Below are 25,386 nucleotides of genomic sequence, written 5' to 3' on the forward strand. Positions count from 1 at the left end.
TACTCGCTTGCAGATTGAAATGCGATCTGACAGATAATATATTACGTTCGACTCTGGATGTCTTCGATAGATCGTTAACGCATTGACTACCGCATCAGCTTCATATCAACTGCACAACTTTCTCAGTGCATTGATACCTCTAATCAGAAATTCTAAATGGAAATAAATAATTATTGCGGTAGACAATGTATTATTCAATATCCATTGTATGAATCAGACAATTTATTAGAAAACTGAAACTGAATTTAACCCCTTGCCATAATTTCTTCCCCAATTACGCTCAACAGAGATATTTTATTGTTCATAAGTCATTATAAAAAGAGGAAAATTCTACACTTATTCTATGTCTACGTTTACTTAGAAGCATTACAATTACTAATAGGAAAATAATGTTCAATTCGGACTTGGATGAATCAAGTGATATTTACATTTCATAAATTCTATTTGAAATCTTCATCATGAGTTTGACACGATATTGTAAGGCAAGGGGTTAACACTAGAGCTACTGAGCATTTAATACGATTGATATGTAATCCTTATGAAAGTGGTAGATATAAATTTTTTTCGGTTTCTTCGGATATTCGTTATATGTAGTATTTGAGTGAAACTATTTTTCAGATCATTTAGGATATTCAATATTTTTAAAGTGCCATACGTCATTTTGACGGGTGTGATAGTTCTAGTGTTAACATGTATAATGATAATGTTAATGTAATATATAATATAACTATATAAGCAGGCAAAATGTATAACATATAAAATATGACATTTGCCTAATATTAGATAAAGTATTAATACGTAAATAGAACGGAATAATTTAGTATAATAGAAATTCATTAATTAATTATACGATAATTCGCGAGTCATTATGAGAAATAATATTTTCAGCTACTCATTTTTATTCTGAAGCAACAAAACCTTCAATCACTGAGATAAATTCTGCGTTAATCTTTTTTCCTTATTCATTAAAATTCGAACACTTTTCGTTTTACCAGGTATTGAAGCAAGCGTTACTAATAATAATAAATATCCAAATTATCATTATCAATTTAAAAAGGTCAACGTGGTCTCTGGCGTTCCATCTCGACGGATAGAGAGTTAACATCGATAGTAGAGAATTTTTCGGAGTTATCTGTGCGAAGTTGAGTCTCATGATATTATTCAATTTCCCCGCAAATAAGCCGTTAAATATGCAGAACATTAATATTAACGGAATATTGAGGGCCTAGTGGAAAAGTTTTTACTTTGAGAAAGTTCGACCAGTTCGCGCGACGGGAATAATGCAAATTGGCATTAGTCCCCATTGACGCGTTGCAGGCGAGTCAAAGGATGACGTTTGGCTAGTCTAACGTTACCACATTACCATTAATCTGGACACTGTAATTAGAGTTGGTTATTTCGGCTGGCTACGTAAACCGTCTGAAATTACATCGGGACTACACGCTATTCCACTCGTGACAAATTATTATTTGATTAAATTTGATTTATCTCATCGGCGTGAAAGTCAATACGATGTGTCAAATATTCGAGGGTACAGTTACCTGATTAGGAACTTCGAAAACATTGTGTAATATTGTACAATGGTGTTATTTTTAATCAGTATATTATGAAATGTAATTATTAATATAATATCACGTTAATTGTACGTTCTTGTAATGTAATATAATTTGTCAATGAATTATCTTCGTTAAAATTTTTAATTAAATGCATCTTTAGTTTATATAATTTCAACCTGTATTTCTAAGCTGACACAAAATTGTCTAATACATTTCTATTTCAGGAGTTATTTCATGTGCAGTAACATGAGTCACTGAATACAATGAATAAAGAATGTGAGTCGTGGATATTTAACAATATATATAATCTTATAAATATTTTAATAAGTACATAAACGCTTCCTTCCCAAGTGCTCCCAGCGATATTTATAAGTAAATAAGTAATCCAAACATGAAAAAATTTGCAACGATCAAACGCCTTAACGCCAGACTCGATTATCCGAAGTAAGAGGATCTCCGTAGAATTCGAATTAACTGCGGAAGATTAAGCTAAAGTTAAGCGTCTAAGAGGGTTCTCGCAGAAGTTGCCTCCTTCAGGATTCAGGAAGCACTTGAAAAAAAAGCAAATCCTTATACCGTTCTCGGTGTGAGCCCCTGCCGCCCTCAGGTTGGTGGAAATAAGAAATAAAAAGGACAATAAAGCAAGGCAGATCTTAATTAAAAGGTATCCCAGCTAACCTCATCAATGTTTGAATCTAGCGAATAGTAAAAGTTTCTTCGTAGATAAGCAAACAATAAAATGAGCAAAATCTGTTTGATTTTACCGTTTCGATACGAGGATGTTCTTCTTATAATAGGTATAAGTCAAAGTATGAATATAAATAAGACTGAAACTTCTGTCTTCACAAAAAGATATACGATTAAAACGTTGGACGTGTCTTTTTGAAAATCACTCTGCCAAAATGGCTGTGCCACGTAGACAGAATTTTCATTTATAATGCTGTCATTTTATTAATGCATTCACTGACGTGAATTCACGTCTTTTAGTATAGTAACTTTCAAAATATTTTAATCTTCTGCTCTTTTCCATCTGTGACTCCTTTGATGGAAAGTTCTTAATTTTAAATAACCGATTGTTAAAATATTTGAAAACTAATTTTTTAATTTTTGTCCTTGTTTTAACATTAGAAATTTACTGTAATTAGTTTGAGATTTTTTTCGTTTCACTGGCAATGAAGAAAAGCGAAAAACTTGACAGTCACCAATGTATTAAATTACAATTATTGCATAATATTTACAATGAATATGATAATAAATGTAGAATAAATATATCAAATCAGATATATGGAGGAAGCATTTATGTCAATTGTCATTCGGACATCGTTATCAATAACCGTGAAAGAGTTATTTTCAGCTGACTAAAGAGAGGACGAAATAAAGTTTTCATATATAAACGTTCAGTTCTCACGAAACGGAACGAAACGTGCTTTAGTCTCTTAAATCTCGTAGACAGTCTCTATTCCACTCTTCCACTTTAAATTCTACAACTGCGAAGTATACAAGGTGTTTCTTTTCGTTTGTCCATCCTTTTATACGTCTGTTGTCTTTGGCAAAACAAAATTCTAATTATTGTAATTTCTATTAATCTATTTCTAAAATCATATTATCGCACTGCTGTAATTTAATGAAATAGTTAATGAAATAGTTAATACTTATCATTATATAATAAATTTTATACGTATCATTTTGTGACCCATTAGACTTCCAATAGCACGTTCATATGTATATACTATTTTTATCTATCAGTGATCATTTTTTCTTAGTTCTTAATTCTTTGAGGATGAATGTCAGCATTTTAGAAAGATCACACTTTCATATCCGAGATACAAAGATACCAAGATACGATTAAATAATTCAAATAATAGAAGATCAATATACCGTTCTCTTTACCTTTAGTATTTAAGACTTCGATACATAATTTAGCTTCCCCTACTGAAGGTTTCAAACATTTAAAAAAATTTTCGTCCGCGAAGAGTTAAATGATAATTTGACCCAATTTTCTATATTCGTAGATTATTTCATAAACACCAGGATAATGGAAAAATTAATTTTCCTGAGTAAAAGATTCCTAATAGACATCCTTAACTATATAGTACTACTAATTTTCATCAAAATATATGCTTCTTTGTATGATACACATTTTCACACATTGTGAACACATAATAGCTTCTCAGACAAATTAACCTTCTAAATTCATTATAATTAAGATATATCTATTCCATTAATTTTGTATTATTATTCATACAACTACTATATTATTATACAGTGAGTCATTATATAACAAGTATTATTAAGTAAAAAGTAATACATCTAAATGTTCGTGGTCACTAATGACTTTACTGTTAATGTGACTACCTTAAAATAAATTCAAATAAAAGAAAACATAAGATTATTAAATGAACTCTTATATTCAGGATATTCGTTCTCTATACCAGGAAATTTAATCTCAATACATTTCTATACCGCTAAAGACGTGAAAAAATCAAGTAAATAAGACATCTTTAACATAATCCCGAGATAAGATCTTCACGTAATTATAAATAAGAAGTTGCTAAGATATCAAACGTACGCGGCGATTGAAAAGGAAACGAGGATTCGCGGTCGGTTTAATTAAAGTCCAGTTTTTCTTTTCATCATCATCGTCATCGTTGTCGTCACCGCCTCCACGGAAGACGAACACCTCTAGAACCTCCTTGCATGCATTAGCGAGATGAAAATGACTCGCGAGATATCGTTCGACGCTCCACTTTCGCCGTTGTCCTTTTTATTTCTCGGCGGGACGTTTTGGAGCTTTCCTCGGTCGATTAAACGTCTTCCACTGGCAGAAACTGTTCCGTTGCTACGGGATAGTCGAGCTTGACCATAACTTTTTATGGTTGAACGCTCCTTGATTTATACGATATGAATATTTTGAAAATTATAATGAAAGAAGAAGCAATGACGAAGATACTTTACAATCCTTGACCTAAAAATTAGAGCTGCCATCTTTGACACAATATTCCCCTTTGGAGCATTAACTGTATTGCATTGTTTAACGCCTTGACTTCCATAAGAATTCTCAGTGTTTTGTATAGTACTACTTATTCTTCCTTATTCTTTTATCTAAATATAAATAATATTAGAGATAATTATTAATGATTTAGTACTGTAGTTCATATGTTACAATATTGTCAATTTTGATTCTTTTCTCGATTTCTTTATATATTCGTTCGGTAAATCATTTCGGATATTTAATGCTTTTAACATATGAATCATTGCCAAATAAAAAAATTAAAATTAGCTATTTTGAGGGATACAGTAGTTCCAGTATTAATAGGAAACATTAATACATTTTTTAAGGTTTCTCGTTGAGATTGGAAACATATGTACATTCCTTAGTATCTAATAATTTAATAAGAATTTTTATTTACTTTTATTAATTTTTGTTAAAAGATCATTTAATAATAACGTTTATCTTTTATACATTGAATTCTACAATTACAATGAAAAAATGTTGAAAACTATGGGTGTCTTTAATTTTTTGATCATGGACTGTATTTAAAATAACATGTCTACCACCTGTTAAACAACGGTTGTTAGGCCTCTAATCATCGCGAGAGAATTTTCGATGGCGTAATTAGCCACCAATCGATGCCTCGAACTTCCTTGTCTGGTTCGCGAAAACTTTTCCGGGAAGTTGGGCGCTACATAATCGACTGAATTTGGAATTAGTTCGACGAGAATCCTAGTTGCCGTGAAAATGACGAATTACTTTGGAGAACTGGAAATAAAATAAGAATTTTAAATGGTGTGCAACTATTTGTTGTTACTCGTTGTTCACATATCTGTTTACTGACTGCTCCATAACAATCATCTATTGTATACGTACTGCACCAAGTAATAAAAATGTAAAAAAAAATAATGAATAACATTTGAATTTTTATACATGGTAATAATTTAATAATCTAGGTAATGTAACGTGCTATATTAATAAATTTCCTTTATTCTCAATTTTGGGTATCACTTGATTTCGTAATACTACTATTTTCATAATTTTATTATCAATGGATTATTTGTCAATTAACAACTACTTTTTCTCAAAAATATATTAATATATTCTTGACATGATTTCGTGCTGACTAAAATAAATGGTCTCTAATAAACACTTTACATGTCTAATGTTTTCAGGATTTTACATAATTATTTGTAGCTAAAATCTGACAAAGAGACTCTAGTAAACTTAAAATGAAAAATAATATAGTCATAAAGTATAACTAAACCAAAAAATGATCATGATTTATCACACAACCAATTCCATTTTGAAAATGTTTCTTTTTGAATACAATCACAAAATTATCCCTGCATTATACTGAAATTTCACACCTCTAATTCACAAATATAATTGTGAAAATATATCATCCTTAACATAAATGCTTCTTTGAAAATATACAGATATACTCCGAATAATATAAGACAGTACTCAAATTATCTATATAATTCCAGAAAACAAATTAAGTTTAATTAAATATCTGAATTTCCATATTAATTAATTTTCACTGAACAGCATTGTTATATCTTATCAAGTTTTTGCAACATGGAACTGTAACATATTCATTATTAGCTATATGCGAAGCAATCAACGCATTAATACATATTTACTGATATCCCCATAAATTCATATACACTGAACGAAAATCATATTATTTTTAATACATCCGTATATGTGTGTACACATAAAAGAAAATTGAAACTATGAACTGAACTCTTTCAACTCTTATTACATTTATAAACTGAACCGTATTTCAGTTTTTCGTTTTACTCACGATACAAATGGTGTGACGCATGTTCAATTGATGTGAATAAAATTATCAACATTAGCCTGTACGGTTTTCCGAGCATGATACGTTCAAACACGCGTCGATCCAGTATAATCCTTTGTGTGTAATAAATGTATTCAAAACGCTGTTGGTCATAGCGCAAACGTGTCGAATACCCAATGAAAGGATTCAACGGCATTCCATTTGACAACATGAAACGAATTCGATGGTAGATTCCATCAAAATGCTTTTATATAATTATTATTAATCATTTCGTCGAATCTGTATACTTTTGGCGTACGACACAATGAAAATGGACGGCGTCGATCGTAAAATGCCAAATAACCTCGAAATCAATGAACCATTGCTATCTCGAGTTGAAAATCTTCGTTCTGAACTCCGAGATTTGAAAAATGATTTGAAGAATGAAAGGCGAAGTCTTCATCACGAAATCGAAATGACGTTACTGCAGAAATCTGTCAAATTACCATGTAATTACAACAAGTTTATACATTACACGACATTATTATCTGTTATTAACCTTTTCAATTGGAAATTGGTAAATAGCAATTTTAACGATTACAAATAGATATTTAAGAAAGGAAATAATCAATTAGTGAAGAACATAATTTTAACATAATACTTATTTAGTTAGATAATTGATAGCTTTCTTCGCGAAGTATAATATAAAATATTTACTGTACAAACAACTCGATGAAAATTAATACATATCCTTATCATGAAGGTTATTTTTCTGTTTATATGAAATACCGTAAAAAATATTTTACTGTGTGCAACAAACATTAAGTAAAATATAAAATTTTTAAAAACATTTAATTAATATATTTGTAAGCATATTTTGCACATTTTATACTCTTTCACAACTGTGCTTCATAAATACAGTAAAAATTTTTTTACATTAAGTATAAAGCATTAATTAATTCTATATTGTCTTCTACATACAGGTACATTGTACAGTTACATTGACAGTAAACATACAGTGGGGCCACGAACTTACGTCCTAATTCTAAAGTGGGAGATCTAAGTCGAAAAAGATGTAAATCGGGGTACACAGGACAGACATGTATGCATACATGCGAATATACATACGTGTATATATATCACCAGATTAGGAGATAGATTTTCGTTAAATTTATAGAAATGATACAAGATATTACATATAACGAACGTTCACGAATAATACTGAAACGTATTGGATGGTCTTCTTTTATTACCATTAAATAATACTCTCAATTTTCGATTAATTACACTTGTGTAGTAATATTTACTGCAAATACATTTCTAAGTTCTTAAACTGTAGACAAACTATATAATCTGAAACTATTTACCCATAAAAACGTTACAAAATTAATCTATCGTACGACGAATTCTTTACTTAAGTAATCTTCAGACTGATTCAGTTGAAACTAAACACGTAGAGCGAAAAATATTCATTATAAGCAATCGACTACGTTACGTAGAGACAACGTAACTGCGATAGTAAATCGGGAGGACGTAACCCAGGGTCCCACTGTACTGCCATTCCAAATTCTCACATATCACAATATTAATTTTTCACCCAAAATTTCGAAAACCACAATCGCCGAAACACTTCCCCGTTCCCAGGAAATTTCATCCGTCCCCTCGATTAATCACCCCGTATCTGCAACAGCTACAGATTTCTCCGAAATCAAAATAAACGGTCTGGAATTACACGGCCAAGTGGAACGAACGCTTACTCGGCCACAAAACTCACTGAAACAATTAATCCCCAGATCACAAGAGACACAACCGGTGCGCGGGCAAGCATACATGGATTCCATGTAGCCCCCTGAAATTGCGGCGGCAGGCCGTCGACTCGACGGTAGTAAGTTGGTGGCTCGTTAATCGCCGGCCGGTCTGTAATCCGTATCGAAACGTTGATCAGGACGCGTCGAAGGCGAGTCAGCTAGCGTGCCTTGGGAGCTGGATGTATCAGAGGGCTATCGACGATCTACAAGACGAGCTGAACTCGTTGGACCGGCGTCTTTCAACGCGGACGTTTGGTCCGCACAGAAGGAAAATTTACGACCTCGAGGCAATCTGCTCTGCTGACCTCAACAGAGTGAGGTCCAAGTTCGTCAAATCCCTGCAGGCCTTCCAGAATACGATTCACCCGATCGAGGAACCCGGCCCGTGGAGAATCAAGCGTCCAGGCTGTCCATGCGCCGCGAACACTCGGACAGAGAATAATACGGACGTTTTAACGCTGGCAAGACCTGCCTTGAAGAATACCAGGCTGCATCGATCCGCGCCAAGGGCCAAGTACGTTTCGACCACGCTTCGGAATGGTTTTTCTGTAAACCTTTTCTATCGGGTGTAGACGGTTGGGTCGTATGCATAGAAAATAGTAAATTCGGTAATTATTTATAGCACTGATTCCTCGCCGATTTAGATGACGTTGAAATATGTTATCAGGGTCATTATTCTGAAGAACTTTCCCCTATATACGTTACCGCACCTCGACCTTAGTTTTTTAGACATTCGTAAAAATATGTCCTCGAGTGGGGCTTTTCATATTTATTTACAAAAAGACTAACCCTCATATGAATTTTATCTTGATATATATTTTTAAAGTCATTATTCTGTACACCCAGGACGTTAAACTTTTTGACAGTGAGCATTCATTCAAACGTTATGAAGTATTAACGTTTCGCGTTGCCTTAAAAACTTTTTATCTTAATTTTCATTTATTGAAATTGTTCCTTACAATATGTGTACTCGAAGTTCATTTAGATAATAGAGATTGATATGTGTGGGGCTGGTTTCTATGGAGGGGGAGGGAGGAACCACCACCCCCACTGCGAAAAATTAACTCTTTGAGACGCTCGACTTCTTATGAGTATCGAACTGTTGTATAGGGTGTCATGTAACTAGTGGTACAACCAAATAAGGGCTGATTCTGTGTCAACGAATAATATAGAATAAAATTCGTTCATATATGGCTTTGTTTTCGAGAAAATTGACTTCGAATATTCACCGGGTACGCGTGCGGTTGAGCATGTTTGATTATTATATCTCACTGTAGATCTTTGAAGTTTATGTTAATAAAGATTTCCAGCTTCACGAAAATGTTATTTTCTACTGTGAATGCTATTGAAAGAAATATTAATAAAACTGAAATCAATTTCTCCTACTTTGTGTAGATCTCTTGTCATTGACAATGATGGACAAGCTACATGGTGGACACGCATCTGTTTAAAACAGTATAGCGACAGTGAGATGTATACTAAAGCCTACAGATCGACAATATCGAAAGCCTGCAGCATCGAAGATCAACGAAACAAAGACAAGGAATCTGTAGATAGCTTAAAAGTCAACAAAAGTTTTACTATTATTTTTCCGTGTGCTTTCAAAGCGTCTCGTAGATTAATTTAATACGAAATTTCAAAGCTAAATGGCTAAATAGTAATAAATAACTTTGATATTTATGATATTTAATTCATAATGTCTCTATTGTAACGGTGTATTAATTAACGCTTAATATTATTTCCAGTGAAAATGAATAGAAACTAAAGACTAAAAATTTAAAAGTTCTTCATACAAGATAAAACAGTAATTTTAAAAAATATTATGAAGTGAAATAAAAATTTCAATACTCAGCTTAACGTAAGAAAATATTTATGAGTAAGAAGAAAATATTTCCGTACAATTACGTGCAAGGAAGAAAGACCTTAAAGAAATGAAGATAGGTTTGCATTAATTCATAACAGTTCAGAATTATGAATATTTATAGTAATATACGGCTTTTTTAATTCATATTCTGCCTGCTCACTAATATAAAAAAAACTGTATGCTAGCTTACATTTATTACTTTCTTATAGATGAGAACATTTAAAAAATATTAAAAATGCTTTCCATGGAGGACTAAATTTTACATTAATATCTTAAACATTCAAGAAGAAGAACCACACAGACCTTTTATCACTGAAATAATTACGTCATTTATTTACAACTTTACATTCTATGTATGCAATTTTGATATCAATGTTATTATGACTTCATTCATCCTCAACGGGGTTGAGAATGAAAAATAACTGTGTTGAAATGCAATTTATTACCTAACACAATTATTTCTATTATTAAACATTATTTATTTTATTTTACATTCCTCCAATGGTAAAAGCATAACAAAAATGTGTTATTATTCTTATTATTATATATCAGTGGCAGCAGTTAATCAAAATAACGAATTAAAGATTATGAATGAATTTAATATGCTTGTTATTTGCGAATACGAACAATACAATTCACAGATAATAAGTAAACTGAAATTATTCGTTTAAATTCCTTTACAGAACGTAAATGGCATTACCTTACTACCAACCACATTTATAAATGCGAATAATTAATGGTTAAGAGTAAATAACGAAGAAAGGTTCCCCACGCAAATAACAATTTATTACTTACAGTAGGACACCTGATAACGCGATTAAAAAATCGTTGAAAAATAGCTATGAAAGTGAGATTTTCCGTAAGAAACTAATACAAGCAGAGGAGCCAAGTTAACAAAAATGAACTACCCAAAAGAGAAATTTCACGCGAAATTCTTAAGTATGAAACCCTGTAACACAGAATATTTTAATCGCATTTTAGAGGCGTCTACTGTATTCTTTGTTGTTATTCAAATACAGTTTGAACATAGTTACACATCCATTCAAACATCTTCGCGATGCAAGCCGCGATCAAATACAGAAAATGCATCGTGCATATAGCGTCGTGCGAATGCACGACAGAATCCCACGCGAACCAAGATTAAAATCGTATTCTCATTTCTATTTCGTCTCCGGGGAATTATGTAGATTAAAGTTTATAATGTATTCTAAAATTTAGTACCGTTGACGACGGCAGCATTCTTGCGTTTGTGCGCGGGGCAACGTTATGGCGGCGCATTATATTACGCAAATACATGACACGTTGGCTTAGCATGCGTTTGGAGCAGACCTGATAGACGCCCTTGTACATACAACGATCTAGCTTCATCTTGTCTCTCGTGTATAATATAAACTGCCTTTACGGATGCTTTTCAAGCCGGCATTTCATTTAACGGGACATTGATTTTGATAAGGGAATCAGTTTGCTCTGCAGACTGACTGCGACGCTTCCAGTGTGTATGTTTAGAAGCTGACTATGAATTATTCTGATTTTTCATTCATCGCTGGTAAGCATTGTGTAATATTTTAATTAAAGCAAACGTAACCCTTTGTGCTCTACACATGAAGAATGTTAATAATAACGTCGCTAAGAGGCTAAGGTATTTCACATATTCCAATGTGTAGAAGGATTGTAAGAGCCTCTCAGTATTCTTATTAAATTCAATGATTTTAATGGTTTGTTGAATATATTAGAATACGATGGAATTGTCAACGATTTATTGAAGTTGTTATATTTATTCAGTAGAAATTATTAACGCGTAGCGTATTTTATGTTAATGAAAGGTATTTCTTTCTTTCTAATAGTGATTTCTGGTCTACGTATTTTTATAGTATTTTTATAGATTTATATAGTAGACTATAAGTATTTCTTAAAAGAAACTATTTGCCATTGTAATTCTATGTTTCTAATTATATTCTTAGAAACTTAAATTTGCGCAAGTATCAGTCTAGTGATTAAGATCGAATTCCAGCAGTTGCCAATCATAAACCGTCAATAATGATATAACTGTGTTGAATATGTATAGTGTCTATATTTATAATATTTCATTATTATAATGCACCATAGATGCATTCGTCCTGCGTTTGACGAGTACACACTTCATTTTTTTATTTTACTGCGCGCAAAACAACAGATTTTTAAACTAGATTCCACAGTTAACAGGTCAACATTGGCGTATAATTCAAAGTAATTTTTGCGCTTGATCCTCAATGTCCATCGTACGATCTTCCTTCATTCGTGCCATCAAGTGGCGAATGATTCCAGGTTCATAACCGCCGTTCCAGCGGACGATTTCACTTTCCTCGTTCCCATTCATTTCTTAAGTCGATATCAATCGACGAGACGCAATAAATCGCTGCCTTTGAGAGCGACGAACGAGTCACAGTGGTGGGGGTGGGAAAAAATCGTGGAGAACAGGATAAACGGGCTATGCTCAAGTGAGCCGAACAGAGACAAATAGAGGGGAAGTCAGAAATAAGGAACGAAAACGTCGGAAGCAAAAAAAAAGAGGAGAAGCAAGAAGGAGACTAATGGAACCGCGAGAAATCAAGTTAGCAGAGAGACGGGGAATCTGTTGCCAGAGGGGTTTAAGTGGAACGACCGGCTGGCTAGGTGTCCCTCGATCGCAGCAGAGAAATATGACACTGAGAAGATGAAACTTTATTCTTACATATTGCGTGGAAAAAAGTATATGAGCATGGTGGAGCAATATAATTTAATCGCTTATTAACACTTTATCTGCTGGACATCTGATAACCTATTGTTCTACGATTTATTTCTGAACTATGATCGATATAACTACTTTGTCATTAACCACTTGTCTTATTACAACGAGTCAGGCTCGTGGTGAAGATTTTGAATAGAATTTAACAAGCATAAATATTATTCAGTTCTTGTGAATTTAAGATAAAAATTATTCACCTGTTATCAATTATTATACTTTCGAGCAAACATAGACATAGAATGTACCTAGAATTTTTTTCTCTTTTTAATAAATTATTGATGGTAAAGTAGTTGCATCCATCGTGGTTGAGAAATAAATTATAAGGTAAGGGGTGACTAATTTATTGAACAAAGAGAAAAATTCTAAGTATATTCTGTGTTTATGTCTGCTCTAAAGTATAATTATTGATAAGAAAAGAATATTTAATTTGAATTCTAAAGAATTGAGTAATATTTATGTTTTTTAAATTCTGTTTACAAACATCGCCACGAGTAGAACACGTTACAAGGCAAGGGGTTAACAGACTTTTCAATGATATACTCTTATGCGAAAAGGTTTTCTTTGAATGGTAGTTGGCAAATAATAATTAAATGATGCTATTCGATATGATTTGTTAATTTAGGATTGTGACTGGTATTAATATTGAAAGTTTAATTCCTTGGGCACTGGTTATAGATCTTTAATAAACTATTCAATAATTGCTGGTAAATTATGTGTTAAGTGTATCGATAAGAGAAATCCACTGATCAACGAAATTTTTGGTGTACATTTTAGAAAGTCTTTTGGAAAAAGGATTTCATATTTTAATCTTTATACCTACTAAAACGAAGATTGCTACTTATTTAATGTCTATATCGTTTCTCTTTAGAGTCTCTGATGTAATCATATTCATTTCATAGATATAAAGGACTTTTCAAAGGAAGTTCAAAGACTGTCATCCCATCAAATTAAAGTTTATTAAATTGTACGTTGTCTATTTCTATCCACTTTGGACTCATTTGCTTTCTTTTTGGATCGATTTACTTATCATACTGCTTATAGTATCATTTACACTAAATGAAGTTGCTTTGGAAGTGCAGTTACAAGCCGTTATATAAATTACATATTAAGCTTTGTGATTTAAAATAAAATATTAAACAATTGCATAACTATAACTGTGAAATATAAAATGATTCAAGTATCTAAAAAAATTGGCTGACACTGCAGCAGAGTAAACGGACGCCATATTGAAATGTTCGAAACTAAAGATAATTCTATTTACAAGATAGACGTTTCTGAAAATTGCATTTGTAGAATGTAGACTTATTACTACTGAAATACATATAATTCGATCTAAAAATTTATGACCGTACTTTTAATTTGCCATACATAGAGAGTGTTTTATTTACAATGAACTTGTAATTTACATCCGTTCACATTAGAAGTAAAACAATTGTAAAAAGAAACTTACGTAGTTTAAAGATATTGACCTGGTAATGATGAAAAGTTATCGACATTTATCTCAAATGTTAACTCCCATTGTCCAAAATGCCACACTAGAATCAACATCAAAAGAAATTCAACGACACTACAGTCTGAAAACGACCTTTAAACAGTAAAATATCTCGCGGAGAGTTATAAACTCCGTCGCTTATAATGAAATTCCAAGAGCCGTCTTTTATCGTTACCAAATTCTCGCCTTGAAACTACATAAACTCCTCGATGTTACTTCCTCTTGCCTTCGGTACCAGAAAAAGTAATGTGAACGCAGGTAACATTATAAATGAGACACTCCACATCGAGAATCTAATAAAGTCAAAATTACTCGTCACTTTTATTCAACGAAAAAATCACCTTTCCCTTTCAAAATTACTTGCAATGACTATAAAAATTTCCTTTTATTATTCTAACCTCGCAATTACTTTATTCAATAACTTCTTTGCAGCTGGATCTACCAATTGGTGAGGATCCGCTGCGCCGTATTTACTTTTACGCGCACCGTCAAATAAATTGGATCGAATCGGGTGTATACAACTTTCATCGAAATAAGAACCCACATAAAATTGATACTTCGTTGAAGTGATTGCAAAAAGATTCCATGCTTCAATAATCGTTCGCGAGCGGTCGTGAACGCGCGAACATCGTTTCTCGGTGTTACCGGTGAATCGGAGATTAAAGTGGATACCGATTTATTATTGTCCTTTTGCCAGAGGTAGGAATATAATCTCCACGGAATCTAGGTTTCGTGTTTTCGGCCCGCGGTGCCAGCGGTCGGCGTTCCAAGGGATCATAAAAGCCCAGAATCGACCGTGAAAATGATTTTTCACCGGCGGCCTCAACTCGTTCGTCAAGAATCATTCACACGAACATTCGCCGCAGCGCCCATGTTTCATGCGATATGAATAATAATCTATCCGGTGACTACATCAACAGCCAGCCATCACTGAATACGAGCCAGGAATGACTTTTTATTGGCTCTCGCTCGTTTTCGTCGGCGAATGGGCCAAAAGTTACGCAAATATGTGCGGAGGACGGAAGAAGCTCGCGAAAACTGAAATTAGGGCTGCGCTTAGTCCAACAGGAATTTACTTTAGTTTCTTTCGGTTGTTTCACGACGGCTCTTCCTCTGCTGGAAATATTTGCTCGCCAAATCAAACAAATTTAAATGTAGCATGCGAGGATCGCGAGGGTGTTGATTCGGGTAACTTGATCCCAAATTACTGTTCCATTTTGGCATTCGCCTATGTTGTTGTAACGTATTATTTTAATTACTGTTAATAATCACTATTGCGTTACAGTGGTTGACTATTTTATTTTTTAATTGGTCATTTCTCGTAATGGAACGAGCATGATTGATAATGTAATTAATATGCATTGTTTTTATATAACGTTATTTAAAATACTGCTTGTGTTTCGGTATGTTATAACGATTTTACATTTATTCGTTAAACATTTCATTTCGAAAGGTGTATAAGATCATTTATTTAAGAAGCCTTATAAAAAGTATACGAAAGAAACATACTTAAGACCAACTTTATGTGTATTTTCACTAACATAGAAATATTTTAGTCAGTTTGAATAATTTAAAAACAGAATATCGCTAATAGACAACATTTTTGTAATAATTTTCTGCGAAGTTCCTTTAGATCAGCAGTGTTTTTTTTTCTCAAAATATATATTTTTTCCATTACATTTTGTACCACCTCTTAAGAACTATTAAAATGTGAAAAATCTGATGGTTGGCCCAGCAGAGCCAGTTCTATATGTATATATAAAAGAACTGTTTAAATATGCATGTTTAATTTAGAACTCTGAGATGAAGAGGAGTTTTAAAGGACATTATAAAATTATGAAATGCTGACATATAATCTTAAGATGATAGGTACAAATACGTATTTTCCTTTTTTTAAATAAATGAAATACAAAGTAATACACAGTTTCAAACGAAAAATCATCGATTGCGATATGGTTTTTCAATTGTACATTTGACGCAATAGCAGCACAAGCTGTACTGCAACTATGCGATATTTCAGGCCTTTCAAAGGATCCTTGAATACCAAATCTGAAGAAAAGAGAGCCACGTCAGGCGAAAACTTGAATCCGCGCACTCGAGAATTGTTGACTGGCCAGGGATGCTTCAGCGGCCAGAGCCACGATGCTCACCGACTTTTTTAGCCCTTTAATGCTTCTTAAAGGCTCTGAGGGTACTGACCCCACACAGATCTACTAAGTTATGTTTATCAACGTATAACAGACAGAAATAGCCTATAATGTGCATTGTTTCTATATAATGTTATTTGAAATACTATTTATCCTTCTGCATATCATATCCCCTTTATATTTATTCTTTTCTCTTTAATTCGTTAGACACTCAATTTCAAAAGGTGCATAAGATCATTTATTTAAGAAACCTTATAGAAACAGAATATTCTTACTATATGCTTAGGTATGTCACAGAAATATATTGCAAGCATAAGCTTGAAAAATGAAATGAAATAATTTTTGTTTATGATAAAATTGAGCGATACTTCAACGAATGTATAGGGAATTATGCTTTCGTCAATTTGTCGAAATCAAAAGGACATTAGAAATCTGAAATACTGACGTATGAAATAAATGTACGAAACGCTATTAATAAAGATCTTTACGAAAATATAAGGCATCTGGAGCTATAAACTAGAATTACCGAACTAGGAAAACTAAAAGAAGACGTTTGCCTGTAGCAAACTACCACTCACGAAGACGTGAAGAATCGCATAATTACAGGTTGTGCCACTATCGTGTTAGAAGTAATTAAAGCAGCATCGAGATCCTCGATTTCTGGTTAAAGACAGTGAATCGTTACTGATGAACATCATTTCTTAAGCATTTGTAATAAAAAGGAATAAATATACGTACTACCTTAAATTTCATTCAGTACTTTAAAATTTGTTTAATGTTCAAGATATCTTGAAAGTCGTGACTTAAATATATTTGAATGTAGGAAAAGAGGATACGCTGACTGAGAAATTGAAAACTGTTTATTATCAACAATCCTCTTTTGGAATTATTCAAACACCGTTTTTCATACCTTCTGTATCATTAAGTATAAACGAAATATCGAACAAAATATTGTTAGGTTAATGTATAATATTTGCATATTTTACTATAATTAATATTGCAGCAATATTTTATAAGTAATTTGAGATTAGGTTAGACGAATCAACCTGTGTATGATGTCCATATTTCCCAGAAGGCAGTGCACAGATAGGGGTGATAACTACATAATGGAGGTGTTCTCGACCTACATAAATATCTGACTAATGGGAAAATAATGATCGATACGAGCTTTTCAATGCTACGATAAGCAGTATAATGACTCCCAATGATTCTCGTTGATATTAGAATAATATCCCCAGCACTTCCTAGTAATTAAAAGCTTCATAATATTTTCATATAATATTGTAAAATATTCTTACATTTGGTGTAAAATATTATAAAACTGAGAAAGAGAAATAATTGAATATTAAGACTATTAATCTTTATTCAATTCATGTAAAGTTAAAAATAATGATAGCTTGTTAAAATCACATTGTTTAGAAATGAATGAAGTATTTTTGAATAATACATGATTAACTGATACAACTTTATTAACCTATATATTAATTAAAAATGATTAAAAATATGTTGATATAAATCTTACTTCTATACTTCGCCAAAGTGATGATGATAAAATATTTTATGTGAACAAGAAAGAAAAACTATTTGTCAGCATAACTTTTGAATTTTAATTTACTTTCGTTACAAAATTTTAGATAATATTCAAAATTTGATTTATATTTCTGTATTCGTAATTCAACTTTAACAATTAAAGAGAAAGTAATTCAGTTTAAACGGATATTATACATTTCTCACTATCACCAAAATGTCATTACAAAGAAAAATAAATTATCCAATTTCACAAAACATTCTTTTAATAAAATGTGTATTATTCACTAACGTGATACTTCTATGTAATAAACCTAGTAACGTACATATTTATTTATACAAAAGTAACATAGAATAATTTCAAAATTTTTATTAAAATTTCACATACTTTAAATTCAGAGCAACTTTTTGTATTTCGTTTTTTATTAACTGCAATAATTTAGCCACAGTAATCGAAAACAGAAAATGAGAGTTGTTTTTATTAAGTAAATATTTAAGTGATTAATAATGTGATATCTTATTATTAGTTTAAACATATTCCTCTATCTATGCACCATCAATAATTTTTAACAATACGGATATCGAAACAATTCAAAATAAAGTCGTATTTCTCCTTATTCCGCAATAATTTAAATCTTTATTCTAAATCCTTCGCTTCATTTAATAAATATTTAAGTTTCAAAATTTAATTTACTGCGCACCGCACAGTAGCACAAAGATGAGTTGATAGTATTAAACAAAAAGAATCAATGAACAATAGTAAGTCATCTTTCATTCGAAACAGCTGGAATTTCCATTTGAAATCACTACATGGACACCACCTCACATTTTTCCGTAACTTTCGCAACGACGTCGCGATATGAGATGCACTTTGACATCAAATAGACTGTTCTACTTTGAAATGCAATATGCACGACGATGGTACCTCTCTCGTTTAGTCGAGTGGACACTCACTTCTTATTTCGTTTGTGTATTATAATTTAGAAAGAGAAATTACTCAAATGCCAGTGTACATTAGAGACACTTGCTGGAAGACAAAAGCGCGTGTATCGTAAAATTTTCATCTCAATGGAATTAAAAACACGTTCGTACGGAACAACTTTCATTTACATTATATTCGGTACTTACTTGAGCCAAGCTAAACGTAAACTATAATAGGAATTGAATAGCTCGAAATTATTAATCAAAATAATAAACTAATTTATCTGAAAAGTGCTCTAATACTTTAAAAGTTATTTACGATAAAAGTAATAAATAAATTACATATATATATATATATATATAAATACGCTTAGATTCTTTTTCATGAAATGTAAATTTCAAGTAGATTTTATTATGTACATATTTTAATTATTAGCTTTTTCCAAGTTAGCACGAAATATGGGATAAACATAAATTTCATTCTCAAATTTTGTTTCAGTAATGACACAAGAAAATTTACTGTATCTATGTTTTAAAAGAAACGAATGTCCGCTCACCTTTAACTTTGTTGACAACATGCAACGGCACTACCATATGTATAGATGTAATGTGAAACTATAGAAGATGTAATTAGAATATAGAACAAAGAGGAGCAGGCAGACTCACTTGTTGTAGAGGACTATGTCGGGCCGCCATATGTGGTCGGACGGCACGTGTAACATGTGAACTCCTCCGTACTCTTTTGGCTCCCATCGCAGTTTGTAATCGTACCATGACTTGAAACAACCAACACAAAAAATATGACCATATTATTAATTCGTTTTTCTACAAGCTTAATTTTTAGCAAAGTTTCGTGATACTTACGTATTACACGAACCACCATTGTTTTATAACTGAATATTTATTTAACACTTAATTAATATTCATTAATATTTCAGTTAATATTTATTTAACCCCTTGCCATATCATAACGTGTCGGGCTCGCGATGAAAATTTGAAATTAAATTCGACAAATTTAAATGCCATTTATTTATTTTTAACGAAAATTAAATAATACTTGCCTATTAATAATGTTTAACATTTGTAGTAAACGTAGACATGGAATAAGTATAAAATTCTTTTCCTTTTCTACTAAATAATTAACGGTAAAGTTATTTCATCTAGTACAGTTGAGAAACAGATCATAGGGCAAGAGGTTAACACATTTACATCGGAACATGTTTCTGTATGCTTAATCATAGATCGTGATAATAACGATGTTTGCAAAAATGATGTTAGAGTGCATTCTTTTGTCACGTGTGTAGTTTCCTGAGTTCAGTTGCTAATTGTGAGTGAATGGTAATAAATAATTTGATAAATAATTTACTTATTAACGGTGATTTATTTTAATATTATAAAGCAGCTGTATATCCCCGGTAGTACATACCGGTGTTAACACGTTCACGCTAGATTTATGAAACGCGTCAGTTTGACGCACACTCAATTTTATAAACATTGCTTCGTAAATGTTTACATCGACTTCGGTTCACGTAATTACACCAATATGTACCCAAACTATCTATTTTTAAACATATAACTTCCAAGATAAGACTGGACAAACATGAATTTTTCTAGAAGCAGTAGAACGAACCGTAAAATAAATGTCTGCCAAACTACTTTATAACAACATTATTAATATTTAATTTTATTATTATTATTATTAGTATTATCATTAATACTTTATTTCTTAAAAACAAAGGTAGTCCATATAATATATAAGTACAGTGCGTTACTGACATGATCCCTGACGGCCCATGACTCAAAAGTGAAGAGGGACAAGGGGATTCGACCACACGATCCACCTCAGCTTGCGGCTCAGCCAGTAACAAAGACGTGCCGAAACTAATTCCGCCATTACTATTGGGCCAAGCGCCGCGAGTGAACGTCCCCCCTTGCCACCCCGCCCGTTTCAAACACAGGCCGGCTAGGATCATGTGAATAACCAACTGTACCAGTTTCGTTTAAGCATAGAGTATATGTAATTGTATTCTTCACTCTTAACCTCTTGAACTATAATTTCTTTACTGGATAACAACTGCACTGGACAAAATAATTTTACAGTTCATAATTCCTTAGGAAAAGGAGAAAATTCCACGCTCATTCTATCTACGTCTACTCTGAAGTACAGTAATTCACAATAGAAAAATAATATTTAATTTGAAATTGAGAGAATTAAGTCACGCCATGGGTAAGACACGATATTGTAGGACAAGGTGTTAAAGTGTAAAATTTTGTTAACCTATAAAACAACGAGGTACATTTTGTAAAACAACATATGATTTTAAACTGTGAAGTTGATATTAATATCATATGGTTGTTAGAACATTTGTGCAACAACTATACAATAAAATAGCATGTCATTTTAGATAAGGTCTTAGTGAGAATTGATTCAATTAAAATTTTACTTAATATTTTAATTAAAATTATACCTATACGTAATGTGAAAATATTTGATAAAAGGGTAATTTATTTTTAGATAAAGTGTGTTAAAGAAGATAAAAGTAATTTACAAAAATTATATTTCTAACTATAAAAATATTATATTAGAATAGAATGTTATAACGAAAATTATAAATCAATTAAAATCATATTTAACGAATTATAAATATGTATATTTAGAAGGAGCATAATCAACAATGTTTATCTAAAGTTAACGTAAGTACATAACGAAATTATATCATTTAACTAATAACTAAAAATTTTACAATCAATTTTAATAAAAATGCTTTGAATCCATGTTAAGAATAGAGTCGTAATTATCCTGTAATCCATTTCAGCAGCTATAACATTGCTTCCATACCTTGCTTGTTTAAAGTTTTAATTGCAACTGTTCAAGTAGTTCGTGATTCATTGTATCCAGATTTTTTTAAATATGCCAACAACACGTAATATCGTTGAATTTTATCGAACTTTCTACATTTCCTGTAAGGTGAACTTTCACAACTCACTTTAAATGTTGACTTCATTATGGTACTCTATTTATTTATTTTATGGATAAAGAGAATTGAAACATTGTTTTCTTAAACAAATTTTAATAATTCCTTTTCTGAAATGTTTACAATTAGCGATAAAAATTAAACAATAGTTTTCTTGTTCCTAATATTCACCTCATCTTCTCTTATCTAGAAAGACGCCTTAAATTTTTTCCGATCTATAGGCCGGCAGCCTGTGAATAATGCAGTGATTGGTTCTCCGCTTATGCTCTTTAAATCGTGTGTAAAAGACTCACCTGAATTTTAAAGGCAACGCAATATTCGCTTTACGTAGGTCGAAAAATCGATTCTTCAGGAATATTACATTCTGACATTTGTAAGTTTCATTATAATTAATACTATTTTTATTGTTTGTTACACAAATCAATGAAGCAAGTCCTAGGTATAAGTGAATTACAAGTTGCAATCAGTTTAATCACGATTATGCATTAGTATATTGAATTCAAATCTGAAATCTGTATTCTTTATGTCTCTTAGATTTCGAGAAATTTAATTTCGAAGAACGATTGAGCTTCAAAAACTTCGTGCAAATTATATTCTGTAAAATAAGACAAAAAATACTTTTTAATTGAAAATAACATATAACTCATTAACAGCTGTACGTGAGTAACGGGGATATTTTTAATCGCTAATATATTCCAAGTAATTAATAAGGATCAATACTCGAATCAAATTCTTCTTATTACATCACAATACATTGATAAAATCAATGAAGAATTAATTATGTAGTAAGGAATACAAATCATCTCGCACATTAATATCTAGAATTCCTCCCTCATTTTACTTGTCTACGAACCTCTTGACCTACAATATCGTGTAAAACTCGTGACAAAAAATTTTCAATTAAATTTGAGAAATCTAAGTGTTATTAATTCTTTTAAAATATAAATTAAGTATTACTTTTCTATAACACTGTGGAACAAATTTGAACTTTTTTTGTGTCTTGCAATAACCACTAGGTGATTCTTATACAGTTCCTTGTCTAAATACGAATTCGAAAACCAAATTGCTGGGTTACGTCCAGTTTTCGAAAAACATGGGTTTTTGTAAAAACTGTCGAATTTTTCAGATAAACAAGTGTTACGTGAAAACTAAAAACGATAAGCAGCTAAAATTGGTCGTAAAAAATAGAGGAGAGTTACCCGAATATGTAACTATACAAATTTCAAATATTGCATATCACTAAATGCTTGTAAATGATGATCAAATTTGAAAAAAGGGTAGATGCGCGTACTTTGTATGCACTTCTGTTACATTTCTACGAAAAGTGGGTTGGCTAGCACGAATTTGCTATGCGCCATTGGATTCTGCAGATATTTCTGAAGAGGAACCCCCCGCGGGAAGCGTGAAAAATGTTTTCTTTCAGGCAGGTTAAGAAAATCGCCGTCAGGAGCGTGTGTACAGAGCTTCGGCGCCACACGGCCATCGCTCGCCGACCACGGGTAGTCAGGGCCGTGGCTACGCGTTGTATAGACTTGGATCCCGATCACTTCTTATATGTATATAATGTTCAATTGTTTTATAAATTTTCATAATAATTATGAAAAAGCATCTTAATCGCTTCGTAATTCTAATCTTAATCGATAATCTTAAAATGAAAACATTCTATACATTACAAACGAAACATCACGTCTGATGTGCGTTTAATTGTTCCTTTCTCGTTTGCATTAAGCCACAACGGAATCAGTTTACTATAGAATGTTCTTATTGCATTACTTCAACGTAGTTAGCATAAGTTATATTCCCGCAAGAAATGAGTTTCCAGGTTGAACTTTCTTCCCTCTGTCCCGAACACCAACGACTTAACCTTCTAAGCGGCGTCAATTGCGTTTTAACTCCATCAACAATTCAAATCGGTACCACCTAAAATCTTTGATAAGTTTCCTGAGACATGTATGTATGTAGATGTGTCTGCGGTCGACAGGTGGTAAAATCGATTGCTCAAAGAGGTTAGTTCGAACCGTGGAGATTCACAATCACGTATCGATAAGAGCGTCCATTTTAGAAACCAGTCAATATATCGGAAGTAAATTGATAACAATAGTAGTGCGCACCGATCGCCTTTCTATCCGCGAACACGTCTCTCTTTCTACTTTCTATCTCCACTACCTTTTCCACTATCAGCTGCTACCCTCTCTGTGCCCATCAGCCTGCTTGTCTTTCTTTCTCCGTGCTCTCCTTTCCCCTGTGAACCCCGTTATCTTTAGTTCATGCCTACAAACTGTCATCATTCATTATTTGACTCCCTGTGTTACTAATAAATAACAAAATTCAATTATTGATCTGAGAATTATTAAATTGTAAAATAAATAAGTTCAATTGTATTCAATATTTTTTTTATTATTAGGTTTATGTAGAAACAAAATAGCTTCATGTCTTCAACCTATCATCATTCATTATTTGATTCCCTGTGTTACTAGCAAATAAGAAAATTCAATTACTGATCAGAGAATTATTGGACTGTAAAATAAAGCTCAGTTGTGTTCAGTATTCTTTTTTATTATTGGCTTCGTGAAGGAAACGAAATAGCTTCATGCCTACAGACTGTCATTATTTATTATTTGATTCTCAACGTGGGTAACAAGAAAATTCAATTATTGATCAGAGAATTATTGGATTGTAACATAAATAAGCTCGGTTGTATTCAATATTCCTTGTTATTATTGGTTTCACGAAGGAAAGGAAATTGCTTCATGCCTGCAAACTGTCATTATTCATTATTCGACTTCTCTCAACCAGTAAGAAAATTCAATTATTGATCAAGGAATTGTTGGGTTGTAATGCAAATAAATGTGACCGTGTTCAATGTTCATTCTTATTATTGAATTTACGCAAAAACGAAATAGTTTTATTCCTACGAATAATCATGATGCATTGTTTATTCCTTTGTTGTTAGTAAGAGATCACAAAATTCCATCACTGATGAAGGAATTATTAGGTTGTAACTCGAATATGTTTCAATACATTCAATATTCCTTTTTATGATTGGTTTCACGAAGCGGCGAGGCAGCATCATGCTTTCACACTGTTATTTATTATTCGATTGGGAATCGGGAATTCGATACGCAGAAGAAATAAGAAAATTCGATTATTGGTCAAAGACATATTGAATTGTAACACAAACAAGCCTGTTTATATTCAATATTTTTATTTTATTATTAGCTTTCTGAAGCGGTGAAGTAGTGATGCTGTTTAAGCAGATTTTCTTACTAATTATACTTATACGCATTTAAAATATCATAATTAAAATATATGTATACTTGCAACCGAACGTATTTATCCTATAATCTAACATATCCTCCACGTTGTTTTCGTTTCGAAAATTGATAAAATATTAAAGTATCTCATTACTTACACGTTAAGTTAAATAGAAGCATTAAATAATGAATTATTTCCTACGCAATAATTGATTGCAATAAATCTGTTACACTACATCTCGAATTTACATACAAATAACATAATTTTTATCTCTCATAAAAGACTTAGTAACAAATCAT

At 32.0% G+C, this 25,386-nt stretch overlaps 1 protein-coding gene across 7 annotated transcripts in view; it reads right to left on the bottom strand.

The window, feature by feature from the left end:
- Positions 1-25,386, bottom strand: part of nAChRalpha4 (nicotinic acetylcholine receptor alpha4) — a 252,998-nt gene that overhangs the window by 131,691 nt on the left and 95,921 nt on the right. For 5 of the 7 annotated variants that reach the window (XM_076370226.1, XM_076370236.1, XM_031988358.2 and 2 more), the window contains one exon: positions 19,524-19,633. In XM_076370226.1, the coding sequence (XP_076226341.1) occupies positions 19,524-19,633 (110 nt within the window). Of the gene's footprint in view, positions 1-19,523; positions 19,643-25,386 lie in introns of all 7 variants that reach the window. The other 2 variants (XM_076370243.1, XM_076370240.1) reach the window with 1 other exon arrangement.

The sequence above is a fragment of the Nomia melanderi genome, chromosome 1, assembly GCF_051020985.1.
Source record: "Nomia melanderi isolate GNS246 chromosome 1, iyNomMela1, whole genome shotgun sequence".
NCBI lineage: Eukaryota > Metazoa > Arthropoda > Insecta > Hymenoptera > Halictidae > Nomia > Nomia melanderi.